The sequence below is a fragment of the Sciurus vulgaris genome, assembly GCF_902686455.1.
Source record: "Sciurus vulgaris genome assembly, chromosome: 3".
NCBI classification, from domain to species: Eukaryota; Metazoa; Chordata; class Mammalia; order Rodentia; family Sciuridae; genus Sciurus; species Sciurus vulgaris.
The window spans coordinates 308708-322118 of NC_136463.1; the positions used below are offsets into that span (position 1 = coordinate 308708).

Below are 13411 nucleotides of genomic sequence, written 5' to 3' on the forward strand. Positions count from 1 at the left end.
GACCCAGGGCTTGAGCGTGGCAGGCAAGTGCTCTACCACTGGGGCCACATCTCCAGCCCCCTTTTGAGACAGGGTCTTGCTACAGCCCAGGTTGGCCTTAAACGGCAGATCCTCCTCCCTTAGCCTCCCGCCTCCCTGGGCTCAGAGCCACAGCCAGCAATGCCTCCATTCCAGGCCCTCTGCAGTCAGAGCCGGTACTCATCCCAGGCTGCGGGTCTGGCCCACGGGCGACACTCACCACGGGGAACGGGTGGCCCAGGAGGAGGAACAGCTGCAGGAGCACCTTCTTCCTCACGTCACCGCAGAACGGCACCATCCCGCACAGCCTGTGGGCCGGGTGGGCAGAGGCTGTGGTGCCCTTGGGGAGCAGCAGCACAGGGCTGCCAGCATGCCACACGGAGGACAGGTGCTAGACAGGCGACGCCACGGTGATGCCCCCAGCCCTTAGCGCCCACCTGGCCCTACGGGTCCAGGCCCTGGAACCTCCAAGCTGTTGGCAGCTGGGTTGGCCTCACGCTCGCCACCGGGCCACCATGAGCCCGGCTCCTACTTGTGGGGCCGTGGGCCAGGGCAGCTGGCCTGCAACGGCAGGACCCGTGACGGCCACGCTGGCCACACCCAGGCAGCCTGCTCAGGACCCTGAGCCCAGGCCTGACGCTGGGGCCACCAGCACGGCCCTCTCCGCCTGCAGCCCCGTGCCCTCCCGTGGCTGTGCGGCCAGAGCTGAGGACTCACACTGCGATGCTTGACAGAAGCTTCTGCACGTCCTTCGACTTCTTTATCTCTTCCTTACAAAGCGCGAGCAATCTCACGCAGAAGGGGTGGCTGGGAGGAAACAGGCTGCTCTCAAGGACCCGGAGCAGAGCCGCACGGGGCAGCCTCGGAGCGGGGGCAGCCGGCCTCGCTCCCAGGTGACGGGTGGGGATGCCCCAGCCCTGCAAACCGCTGCCACCCGGTGCTCCTCCGATTAGCGACCCCCATGGCCGCCGCAGTGGCAGACCGAGCCCAGGCACCAGCACAGAGCAAGGCTGTCAGGGTGACCCTGGCAGAGGGAGGCCCGAGCACTGCCCCACGAGCCCGGCTCAAGGCACTGCACTTCAGGGTCAGCCTGGCCCAGGAAGACTGCTGGCCCTGTGAGCAGCACGCCCACTCCCCTGACCGCTCCCTCCGACACTGCCTCAGCTCACTCAAGCTGTCCTGCTGGGAGCCGTGATCCCTGGCCCAACTCACAGGCTCCTGCTGCCCTGCGGCCTTCCCGTGGGGCTCGGGCTCTGCCTCTGCATCCCCACGTCCGGGTCTGACGAGCCCCGTGGCCCAGCATCTGCCTGGGGGCCAAGATCCTGGGCCACCCTGCTGTGCAGTCTTCTGACCCAGGAAGGGCAGTGGAGGGCAGGAAGCTGCCGCCACCCCGAAATCCCCATTCACGCACCATCCCACAACCGTGTGTAGCGAGGCAAAACCAGGGCCAGCCCTGCCTGCCCCACGCTCGCTGACCGCATCCCGTCTGCACGGGGCTGACCCTCATCACCCTGGAAGGTGACTCCTGGATCCTGAGCCCCCAGGGCCAGTGGCGGCCTGTGACCCAGCTGCTCCTGAGGCTGAGGCAGGAAGCCACACGTGCAATGGTGGCGGAAGCCCAGGGGAGCCCCGAGAGGCAGTGCTCACTTCTCCTCTGCGGTGAAGATGTCGAAGCACCCATTGGCCAGCACCTGGTCCAGCATCTTCAGCAGCGACACGGACACCCTGTGGGGAGAGGACAGCTGCCAGGTGTGGCCTGCTGGGCCAGGCGGTACTGCAGACAAGACGCAGTCAGGACGCAGCACCCCATCGAAATCCTGAGCCACACCCCGAAACCCACAGGCCACGTGAGACTTGTGGGGAGACACAGGCGCCCCCAGGCACAGAAAGGAAGGATGGAGCTGCTCCTCCCGAAGGACACAGCAGCCAAGCGAGCAGACGGCTGGCCTGGCCAGGGGCAGGGCAACACAGCACCAGGCTGCCCAAGGCGTCCAAGCAAGATCAGAATGGGCACCATCCACACACTGCCCCAGGTGCAAAACTGGCTCAAAATGGACCATGGGTAAACGTGACTCCAGAGTTTCCTGGACACACAGGTGCCTCAGGCAAGACCCATGGTAACCACACTGACCAGAGGCAGGCCCAGAGGACCTGCCACCTGGCTCCATTGAAACAAAACACAAAGCACGAGCCAAGCTTCCATGCCTGCAGGTCCTGGGGCGTGGGGGCAGCAGGGCAGGAACACCTGGAGAGGGGGCTCCGCAGCCATGGGCTCGTCACCTCCTACACCTCACACCTCAACAGGGTCATCCACAAACAGGAGGCAGGGAGGCTGACTGCTGTATCTGTGGGTGAGGCCTAGAGGCTGCCACAGGCACAGAGCGTTCCCTCCCCTCGCCTGAAAGGCACTGCCAGAAAGCCAGGTCCAGGAGCTTGCAGGAGAAAGTCAGCTCTCGTGGGGGCTCCCAACAGTGGGGAGCTGTCACGGGAGCACCCGGGAGTGTGGCCACTTGGCACTTCGTTTAAGTTACCTCTGCTTCCAGTGCACACGAAAATGGTCACATCCCCACCCGAAGTGTGGGGCTGGGGCTGGGGCTGGGAGCCCAGGTGGGCCCGGAGGCCCCGGCCCTGTGGAAGCAGGGTGGACAGGGTGCCACTCACCGGTCGTTCAGGAGATTATCCTCAAAGACCTGCAGGAGCGTCTCGCTGAAGCTCCACAGGGCCTGCGGGTCCTCCTGAATCCCCTTCATGTGCTCTAACAGGCTCTGCGTGGAATGCCTGACCTGCAAGGTGGACAGGGTCGGCACTGCACGGCCAGGTCCGCCCACTGCCAGGCTGGCTGCACAGCAGCAAAAAGCACGTCGCCCACCAGCAGGGGCGACTCTGCCAGAGACAGGAAGGTCCTAGCCACGGCCCTGGGCACGCGCTGCCCACCACACGTCCGGGACACCCTGTGGGTGGCACGGCATGGCGGCCCTGACACGCCCTTGCGCTTCCAGCACCTGCTCTGCAAGCCCACGGCTCAGATGCAGGACCCAGGAGCCCAGGCCACCACATGTGGGGATCAGACGCAGGCCCCGGAGGTGGACCCGGGGCAACTGGGACTGTCCCCAAGTGGAGCAGATGGGATAGCAAGAGCACGGCCACATGCCAGCTCGGCTCCAAGGCCACGGAGAAGGCAGGAAGATGAGGACACGCAGGTCACCAGTGGGCCCTCTGGTGTGGTGGACAGCACGTGGGGACATGTCACCCCAGGGAGATGAGGCTGCAGTCACACCTAGCAGGGGACACACCACAGGACGAGCAGCAGCATGTGTGTGACCCCTGAACACAGGGTCCCCAGCCGACGTGGAGTGTGGATGCTGGGGCGCTGGCCAGATTGTCTACGGTGACCCCAGTGTGGCAGCAGTGCTCTGTGGGCCTGGGGCCTGCAAGCGTCTCACGCGGTGACTCATTTTCTGGAACTGGCTTTAAAACCCCCTCGGTGGGGCAGCTGCATGTGGGCATGTCCGAGGGGCAGAAGCCCCTTCTGTGTCGGATTTCCCCAGGGAGGGCAGAGAGACCAGCAGCCCCTTGCACGGGAAGGAGCCCCAGCTGCGCACGAGAGAAGAGCTCGGGTACTGGTTTAGAGGATACCCCGAGGCCCATGTTTTAAAGAAGCACACCAGGTCAGCCAAGGCCACCGGAGGCGACTAAGGCACCCAGGCCGTGGCCGAGCCATGGGATAGCAGCCCCAGGCCACACTGGAGGTGGCGACAGCCTGCCCACTTCCACTCGACGCCACGCCCCTTCACCAAGTGGGGACGTTCTCCAGAATCTGCCCTGCGGCCATGGCCACAGGCCTCCCAGGACAGAGCTGGTCGCTGGCGCAAGCACACAGTCCCGGCATGCCAGCAGCAGAGAAGGAAGCGCCAGCCAGGGTCCCAACAGGAGCCAGGCCCCTGCCGCTCACCGTGGACTCTGTCAGTCCTCCCACAGACACAGCCAGCCCCAGCAGGACGTGGTAGCGGTAGGTGGGCAGTCCCAGCAGCTGGGTGATGCGCGGGAAGGCCTGGGAAGGTGCGCTCCAGTTCACGGAGGCCACGTCAGACCTGCAGGAGAGCAGCGGCTTGAGGCCAGGCCCGCGGGGTCCCGCGGGGGCTGCGCTCTGCAGTACCTGGGAAGCAGCCTTTCCAGTTCTTCTCGGTGAGGCACGTGGGGGACTGGAGGGCTGTCGAAGTGCAGGAGCGTCACCAGCACATGGCAGGCGTGGGCACGGAACCGGTCGATCTTCTCACTGGCCTGCTGGGCCACGCAGCACATGAGGCGCTCGCACCTGCCGACACAGGGCCCTGTCAGCGCACCGCACAGCCACTGCAGGCGGGACGGACGCACCCTCCCTGAACACCGCAGGGGCCACCGATGGGGCACGCCGACACCCACGGGATGGAAGGAGCACAAGGGGACCACGGGCTGGACAGTGGGCGAAGAGGGTGGGCGAGGGCAGGACGAAGGGCAGAGCAGCCCACCCCCACTGCCAGGAATCCCTGGGCCAGGGTCTGAGTGACAGCCCGTCTCAGCAGACAGGGCCTCAGCTCCAGGCCCTGAGCCAGAAGCCACTGGTCTCAGCTCCCGAAGCAGCTGCACACTGGCCAGGTGCTCAGGAGGTGGGGCTTTGTCCTGGGGCACTGGGCAGAAGTGTCCCTGGACACAAGCCATGGGCCATGGGGGTCTGAGGAGAGGGTGTCCACCCCAGCTGCCCGAGCCACTCACACATAGGCGTCAATCAGCATGGGCTGGGTTTGGGCCAGAAGAAGCGTCAGGTCCATCAGGCTGGTCATGGCGGCCTCACGGACCCTGCAGGACAGGAAAGTCAGGTGGGACTGGGCTCCCGCCCTGGCTGCACCAGCTGCACTCACCAAGCCCCGCACGTGGCCACAGAGGCTCCTCCTGAAAAAGGCCCTCAGAAACACGGAAGCACGATGAGACTGGCCAGCCCCTGTGGGCCAGGTGAGCAGCCCGCCGACGTGCTGCAAGCACACCCCTGCAAGGGGCCGGCGGACTGCTCTCAAAACAAACCGAGCGACGGGCACTCTTTCCCAGTATCAGGACCTTCTGTCCACTGAGCAGCAGTTCCATCAGCCCGTGTTTGCTGGAGGTGTGAGGGACCAGAGTGGGCTGGGACAGGGAGGGCTCTGCAGCAGTGCTGGGGGACATAGGGCAGGGCTGACCCTCATGCTCCTCCACACCACCTTCCACCCTGAGCCGCAAGGCCCAGTGAGGCCTGGAGGATGTGTCTACAGGGTGGTGCCTGGGAGTAAGGCCTGGCCAGAGCCCAGGGCCCCAGGCAGGGACCTGCGTGAAGGCCACAGGGCATCCCAGGCTGCAACAGGGAGCAAGGGCAGCGAGAGAGCCCAGAGTCCACACCTCACCGCAGCCTGACAGGAGAAAGCCCCGCGACTGAGCTCTCGGCCTGCAGGACTCTGCTGAAAACGACGAGGAATACTTCAAAAACAACTGCCAAATGAGAGACGGGATGAGAGTAACAGACCCTGAAGACACGGACGGTGCGGCAGATGCGCACGGGCCCAAAGAGCTCGCTGGGCGAGTGTGTGACAGGGAGAAGTAGGGAGGGGCTCGCGCCCAGAGGCCCAGAACCAGCAGGCGCAGTGTAGAGGCGCCGGCCTTGGAGGCCCACCCCGCTGAGGCCACACCATAGTGGCAGGGCAGGCTCAGAGGAGGGGGCCGCCATCCTTCCTGCTTTGCTGGAAGGCAGCCACAGCAGCAGCCAGAGAACACAAAACCACCTTCTGGCTTACACAGTGGAGAGGGCCTGGTCAACAGGGTCACAGTGCAGGGGCCGCAGAGGAAGCCCAGGTCTGCGCAAGAAGCCACCTGTCTCTGCCATGACCAGGGCCACCTTCTATGTGAGCAGAGTCCACACTTCTGCATGCAGCCAGGTCCCCACAGAACACACAGCCACCAGGACACCTGACACAGCCATACCAAGAGCCAGCGGGCAGACTCCCCTCACTGGAGGAAATGCCCAGCAGGGGTCAGACTGCCAGGACATCCTACACGTGCAAAGGCACCTGTTCCACCCTGCTGCCCGCAGCTGCCACACTGCAGCTGTACCCGGAGGACCTCGCCAGCCTCCCATCCTCTGGTTCTGGGGAGGACCCAAGCTCCTTCGGAGGCCGGTGAAGGAAGACCCTGTGCACACACAAGAGGGCTCATGCCCCACGACCCTGCGGAGGCGCCCAACAGCAGCACCCAGCGCGTCACCCAGGTGGGAGAGGTGCCCAGGAGGCAGGAGACACCAGCAGGCAGAAAGCAGGGGCGACCCCTCTTAGGATCTGACCAGTGATGACCCAGCGTGACAGACCATGGATTAGGCTCCCAGCTGGACCCACGGGGGGGACACCTGGTTAGTGAGCAGGGCTCCAGGACCTGCCCAAGCCCAGGGCAAGTGAGGGAGGCTGTGGGCAAAAGAAGGCCACAGCCCTCGCAGGTGCCAGGCGGGGACCAAAGCCAAATGCTGCTCCTGGCACCCGACGGAAGAGCACACCTCACCGGCTCCGGGAGGGTAGCTGCCGGCCAGCGCCTCTCGGCTCACCAAGAGTAGACGCCCGCCACACAGGTGGCTACAGACGCACAGGGGCAGCAGGACCGACAGGAGCACAGGTCTGCAAGTGACGGCCGGCCGGGGAGCCAGCGACGCCCTGTGGGAGCTTCTCCCAGGACCGGGGTTGTCACTCCGAGTCCCGCCACCAGCCAAGAGCCAAGGACAGGGCTCCTCCCAAGGCCGCAACAGCGTCCCTTCTCAACAGGACAGCGTCACTGCCACGTCAGCACCTCCAGCCAGGAGCTAGGCTGGAGAGGAACGTCCTCGGGGGAGCATGAGACGCCCAGGGCAGCAGCACAGGGCTCCGTGAGCCTGCGCGCAGCTCCTTTTCCCTCGGTTAACAGAACAGGCAAGAGAGACAGGCCGGGGGCGTGCGAAAGCCGAGGCCAAGCACTACCGCCCAGGGCCAGCAGCAAGAGACCGGGCACTGCCCTTACCAGGACCCCACGTCCCCGCGGCTGTCTGTGGTGTAGTCGCCCATGCAGTCCAGCAGCGCAGCGTACACCTGGGCGACGTTCTCTGTGCACACAGCGTCCTCCGGCGGCCCCTCTGCTTTGACACCGACCGTTTGGCAAACCCTGAAATGGAGACCAGCCACCGTGTGCTGACGGGAGCCTGCGGTCCTGCCCCTTCTGAGCAGGGCGCCAGGTCAGTCCCGCCAGGGGAGACAGCACTCCGCTGTGAGGCTGTACTGCCATCCCCCACTGTCCACCCTGGCACAGGGGCCCAGCTGTTGCTGGCACACATGGGGGCACGGGTCCCCACTTGGGGGACAGAGGGCAGGCGGGCCCCCTGAGCAGAGCTGTTCCCACCCCCACCCTCCTGAGGCTCTGTTCTGGGGGTGACCCAGGACTGGCATGTACCAGGCGAGTGCCCCATAGTGCAGAGGGCCGCAATTGGGTCACTGACGCTGGACTGGGCCCCATTCCCCAGTTCCCAGATGGAGGCCAACTGCAGGACAGCTCAGTGGTCACTGTGGCTGTGGCAGCACACGACTGTCCCCAGTCCCCAGAGCTGGAAACGTGCCCTGCAAGGGAAGAACCTGGAACACCAGAGGGGAACCACCAGCAAGTCCACCCGGCTGCTAGCCTACGGCTGACCTGGCAATGGCCTTCAAGCCATCCCTCCGGGCCTCGGCAAAGCTCGCATCCTTGGGAGAGGAACGGGTGACAGCTGTCAGGCCTGCGAGCACCTGAGGACAAGAGAAGCCTGAGTCACAGCGCATGGGCCTTCCAGGGCAGGCGGAGCTGTGGCCGCAGTGGACCCGCCGCCCGCGCGGCTGGGAGCCCCGACCCTCTCAGTGCAGCTCAGGAAGGACACGAGGGTGCCCCCAGATCTCCCCAGCCAAGCCCTGACCCTGGCAGTTGCAGGGCCTCCCTGGCCTGGTGCACTCTCTGTTGCTCAGACCAGGGACAGACGGGTGCAGCCGCTGGCTCCTAATGGCTGACCCTCTTAGTGCCAGTTCAAGTCTAACAACTGCTTCGCATCTGTTTCAGATAAACCCTGGGTGAGAGTCTAGCTGTGGAGAGGCCAACTGGAGCTTGGGCCCCAGAATATGCAGGAGGGAGCGTGGCCGGGTGAGGGGTGGTGGGCGAATATGCAGGAGGGAGCGTGGCCGGGTGAGGGGTGGGGGCAGCAGGGACACCTGGCAGGGGTAGAGACCCAGTCTGGAGTCTCAGCTGGGGAGGAAGTGCAAGAGGTCTGGAGGCTGAAGCGACTAGGGCATCAGGGCTCAGGGCTCCAGAGACTGGCTGGATGTGCTTCCATGCTCAGACCCTCCCAGGGACCCAAGGATGGATCAGGGCATTGGGAGGGACAATATGTCCACAGGAGGGATGAGGTATGAGGATACCGGGGAGGGACGGCCTGCAGGGAGGCTGGGGCGAGCGCCTGGCAGTGCCCCAGGGCAGGAATCGGATAAGCCTGGGCCTTTCTGCCTGAGGCTTCCCCAAGGGAAGCAGCACTCAGGCTTGGGGGTCCTGGGACCTGGCTGAGGTGCCGGCGGAGCTCGGCCCTCCACCCCGCGCAGGCTGCCACTACCCTGAGGTGAGATAAGATCCCAAAAGGAAGCAAAGCACCCACGAGCCACTTGTGCTGCCCAGACACCGCCCCACTGTGACCAGAGGGGGACAGGGGCTCAGGTGAGGGCAGGGCTCCAAGCCCATCTGCTGGGGCAGCCAGACATGTAAAGCCACCACCACCACCTGCCCCGGCAGCATACCCAGAATGTCCCCCACCCCTTCTGCTCCGTCCGCTCAATGCACCTGCTGCAGCCGGCCTCTCAGGAGGAAGCCCGGAAGGGCACCCAGGGCTGAGGAGAAGCCACAGCGGGCCATCTCCTCGGGGCTCTGCAGCTCAGCCAGGTACCGTGGGATCAGCTCCTCTGCAGAAGGGACAGGTGAGGGTGTGAGCTCGGTCTGAGGGAAATCGGCCTCCGACACGTGTGTGTGCAGTCAGACGTGGGGTGGTCCCACTGCTGGCCTCGGGGCTTGAGAGCACCCGAGGCCACCGGTGACAGGAAGCTGGTCAGGAGGGCAGTGAGCATGGCCCATGCAGCCCTAAGGCTCGGCTTTCATTTGCTAGGAACATGAACGCCACTGTAGGAAGGACGCCCCTCACAGGTGCACGGGTTCTGCCAGAGCCGGGGAGCAAACGCAGCTCCCAGCTGCACACCAAGGCTCCAAGGCACCATCCTGGAGACACCAGGGGGGCGGGCTGGAGAGCACAGAGGCTGCCCAATGGGAGCACAAAGCATGGACGCACCTCTGCGAGGGACAGGATGGTGACAGCGGGGTGTGGAGGGGAGGGAGCTCTGGCTGGTGTGTCCTGCCAGAGGCTGGCACTGCAGCCCACTCACCCTGAGCTGCAGGACAGGCCTCCCCTGGCTCCTTCACGTAGTATTCACAGCAGAGAGCAGCCAGGGCTGCGACTGCAGTGTCCTAGAACAGAGGAGGGCTGAGTGCACAGAGCCCCACCTGACCAGGCCCTCACCACAGGCGTCCAGGTCAGGGCTGTGCAAAGAGCACCACAGCACCTGGCTGCTGTACAGCCGGCTGCTCGACTGTCAGCGATTCTCTGCTCTGACCAGATGGAGGATGTGCTGCTTCCTCCACAAGTGAGTCCACCGTCTCCACGGCTCATCAACAATGGAGCCATTTTCCCTCCCAGCAGCAGTGACGTAGGCATGAATGGCGTGTGGCCCTGCTACACACAGCCTCGCTTACAGGACAGCCAGGTCCAAGGGCACAGAACAGGAGGCGGTTCCGGGCAGGACACAGCCGTGCTGTGTGAGCCCCTCAAGAACCAGCACCATGGCCCCCGGGACCTGCTGTGCAGGACGAGGTGGAGCCACCCTGAGCACAGGCGGGGCGCAGAGCCACAGAGCACCACAATCCCCCCTGGCACCGCAATCCCTGCTGGGCGAACCAGTTACAGGCATTGTACGAGAAAACACTGAAGCACCCTCAAAGGCACACGCTCCAGCAGCAAGACTCGACCCTGCAGAATGACAGTCATCACGGAGAAAGAGGAAGCCAAGGTACATCCTGCCAGTGATGCCAGACACAGGACGGTGAGGCAGCCCACGCCCACCCTCTGTGACAAGAGCTGACCCAGGACACAGGCAGGCACACAGTCACTCGCCACAGAACCCTCAGGTTCTGCACTGGGGTCCTGGTCTAAATGTGAGTGTCATGGACGGAGTCTCCACACCTGCACTTCACAGCCCACCGAGAAGCAGGATTCACCCAAGTGGTCACTGTCAAGCCGAGAGCAATGTTCTGAGGGTGAGTGTCACCAACAGGGATAGAAACAGCAAGAAAAGTGACCTTCTGGTGGCCAATGGTCACCCTGTATGTCCTGCTGTAAACCACACAGGGAGTAACAGGTTCCACACCCCTCACAAGACACACTCCAGGCAGCAGCTCATGTTGCAAAGCGACAAGGCCTAGCCAGCGTACCTTGATCTGCTGTCTGGCGTGGCTGGAAACGAGATGAAGACTCCTCAGGGTGTCGTCGATCAGCCACTGCCAGTCACCTGTCGAAGCGACAGATGCTGATGGCCCAAGTCCCAAGAGCCCACCCCAGTGAGCAGCAACACCCACGAGTCACGTCCTTGGGAGGCGGGGTCTCTGGGAGGAGCCCGAGACACCTGAAGCAACCCCAGGCGGAAGAGGGGCTTGCCCGAGGCTGCAGGGACTGGGGCCTCCACCTGGGAGTCCCTGCCCCTGCCAACTGGGCTACAGGCGCTTTGCACTCCAATCACACTGGTGGCTTCAGGTCCTTTCCTCTTCCTCAAGGAACATCCCCTCAATACAAAACCAAGTACTCAACCCAGCTACACCAGTGAGTGAGCAGGCAGCAGAAAAAGAGCTGGAGGCTGGAGAGCAGAAGCAGGCCCTGGGGAGAGGACTGACTGGCCTGCCTGCCAGCCAGGGCCAGAGCCAGGAGCGCCAAGGAGGGACCTGGCAGGCCCTCCAGTCTGCGGGGATGGCAGAACTGGCGATGAGTTCAAGGCAGGTATTCCAAATCAGGAACCTTCCCACTGTAGCCCGCGACATCTGTCCCAGCTCCGCCTCACTTTGCGGTCGGAAGCAGCCATGAAGAAAGCGCTCTCATGCCTGTTATTGAGAAGAAATGTACTCACCGACCACGGAGTCGCCTCTGAAGGGCATTCTGGAAAGTGACAGCTTCTCCACCAAGACGCACACTAGGAAGGAGCACAGAGCTGCACCACCGCCCACACCTCCAGCCCCACGCCTCCACCTTGTCACTGCTGAGCACACGGCTCCCCACTGCTGGGAGCACGGAGCTGCACGACTGCCCACACCTCCAGCCCCACTGCCTCCACCTTGTCACTGCTGAGCACACGGCTCCCCACCGCTGGGAGCACGGAGCTGCACGACCACCCACACCTCCAGCCCCACTGCCTCCACCTTGTCACTGCTGAGCACACGGCTCCCCACTGCTGGGAGCACGGAGCTGCACGACCGCCCACACCTCCAGCCCCACTGCCTCCACCTTGTCACTGAGCACACGGCTCCCCACCGCTGGGAGCACGGAGCTGCACCTCCACCCACACCTCCAGCCCCACTGCCTCCACCTTGTCACTGCTGAGCACACGGCTCCCCACTGCTGGGAGCACGGAGCTGCACGACTGCCCACACCTCCAGCCCCACTGCCTCCACCTCGTCACTGCTGAGCACACGGCTCCCCACTGCTGGCCCTGCAGGCTGGCCCTCAGGAGGTCCCAGCGACGTATAGAGCTGGGCAGTTGGGCACAAAAGCCCAGGATTCCCAGGGAAGCAACATGTGCACTGGGAACCCCACCCCACACTCCATATGCAGGCAACAGCCATTCTGCGCCTGAAGTGGAGACAAAACCTAAGGTGGACAGGCAATTCAGAGGACTCAGGTGAGCAAGACCATCAGCAGTGACTGCAGCCATGCCAGGCACCTGACACCCCTGAGCAAGGACCATCTCCAAAGAGAGAGGAAGTGCTCCTGTAGAGGTACGCACTCCACAGCAGGGGCAAAGGAGAGCACCTGGGCTCACGGTGGGACGGTGAGCAACCGGGGGTCTGCAGAGCACAGTGAGGTTGAGACCAGGAGCACACATGCAGTGCCAGGCTAGGACACACTTTCAAGAGCAAGAGCCCTGATGCCTGAGCGCTGTCGCATGGAGGCAGCAAGTGAAGCAGGAGTCACCAGGCTGGGAATGACCGTGGGAAATAACTGAAGGTGCCGGCTGCAGATGGGAGTCCCAAGAGTCCACCTGGGCCTCAAAGGAAGCTGCCGACCGCCTGCTGGCAGCTGGGCAGCACAGCACCCCACGCCCTATTCCCGCCCCGCCAGCCTCTCCCGTGCGCCGCCCGGCCACGGATCATTCCTCCCTGCTTTTCTGCTCCCGGATCCACAAGACAGTAAGGGAAGCTCAGGGATCCTGGTGCCGCTCACAGGCCCAGGCTCACGGGCCCAGCTGGGACATGGCTGACACAGGTCCCCCCAGTGCACTCAGCACTGACCCAGGGTCTCCAAGAGCAGTGTCAGCCTCCACTCCGTGTGGCCACACGGACCCAGCCACACCCTTCACGCGTACACGCTAGGACACTGCCTGGCAGTTCTCCTGGGGCGCCTTCACTCATATCTGTTCGACTACAGAACAGAGGAGAACATCACCGCCGGGGCCAGCAGAGCGTGTCGACAGAGGGAACAGAGGATAACGCCATGAGCATGTCAACATGGAAGAGCAGCCAAAGTCGTGCCTGTGAACTGGGTATGGCCACTTGTGTTCTGCTGACCCACACACCCACTTTTATGCCTCCCTGACCAGGAGTACCTCCTTCAGCACTGCACACCCTCCCACCGAGTCGCTTCCACTGCCACCCTCCATGGAGCCCACTAACGTCCTTTTGCCTTCCACCTCACTGTCTCCTTGCACCTACAACCAGGCTGCTCCAAGCACAGGTCTGATGACGGGCTCAGGGAGGAGGAGACACGGGCCCGCTCTTCTTAACTTTCCTGGAGATCCGCTCTACGTAGGAACTTGAAGTGCAGCTTCAGAGGTCGGGAAATGCAAAGTCGCTGGCCACTAGGGAAACGCGACCGAAGCCACGCTGAGCCTTCCCCGCGTCCCGCGAGAAGGGCTGGCATCACGCCGCCGTGGTGTGCTGCCACCTCCGGGAGACGGCCGGCTCCGCCTCTCAGGCACCTGTCCCCAAGTTCACAAGTGGCCTCGTAACAGCAAAGCTGGCGGTGGTCAGTGTCCTTCCGCAGACAAGGGCCACACTC

The 13411-nt window shown here is 63.9% G+C and overlaps 1 protein-coding gene across 2 annotated transcripts in view; it reads right to left on the bottom strand.

Moving 5' to 3' along the window:
* The window catches only part of TBCD (tubulin folding cofactor D), a 121498-nt gene that overhangs the window by 4160 nt on the left and 103927 nt on the right, over positions 1-13411 (bottom strand). For both annotated transcript variants that reach the window (XM_079131013.1, XM_079131014.1), the window contains exons 24-36: positions 11268-11330; positions 10582-10658; positions 9480-9561; positions 8887-9005; positions 7723-7814; positions 7060-7200; positions 4771-4854; positions 4175-4333; positions 3971-4109; positions 2680-2801; positions 1666-1743; positions 736-825; positions 239-326 (exon numbers count right to left, since the gene is read on the bottom strand). In XM_079131013.1, the coding sequence (XP_078987139.1) occupies positions 239-326; positions 736-825; positions 1666-1743; positions 2680-2801; positions 3971-4109; positions 4175-4333; positions 4771-4854; positions 7060-7200; positions 7723-7814; positions 8887-9005; positions 9480-9561; positions 10582-10658; positions 11268-11330 (1334 nt within the window). The remainder of the gene's footprint in view (positions 1-238; positions 327-735; positions 826-1665; positions 1744-2679; positions 2802-3970; positions 4110-4174; positions 4334-4770; positions 4855-7059; positions 7201-7722; positions 7815-8886; positions 9006-9479; positions 9562-10581; positions 10659-11267; positions 11331-13411) is intronic.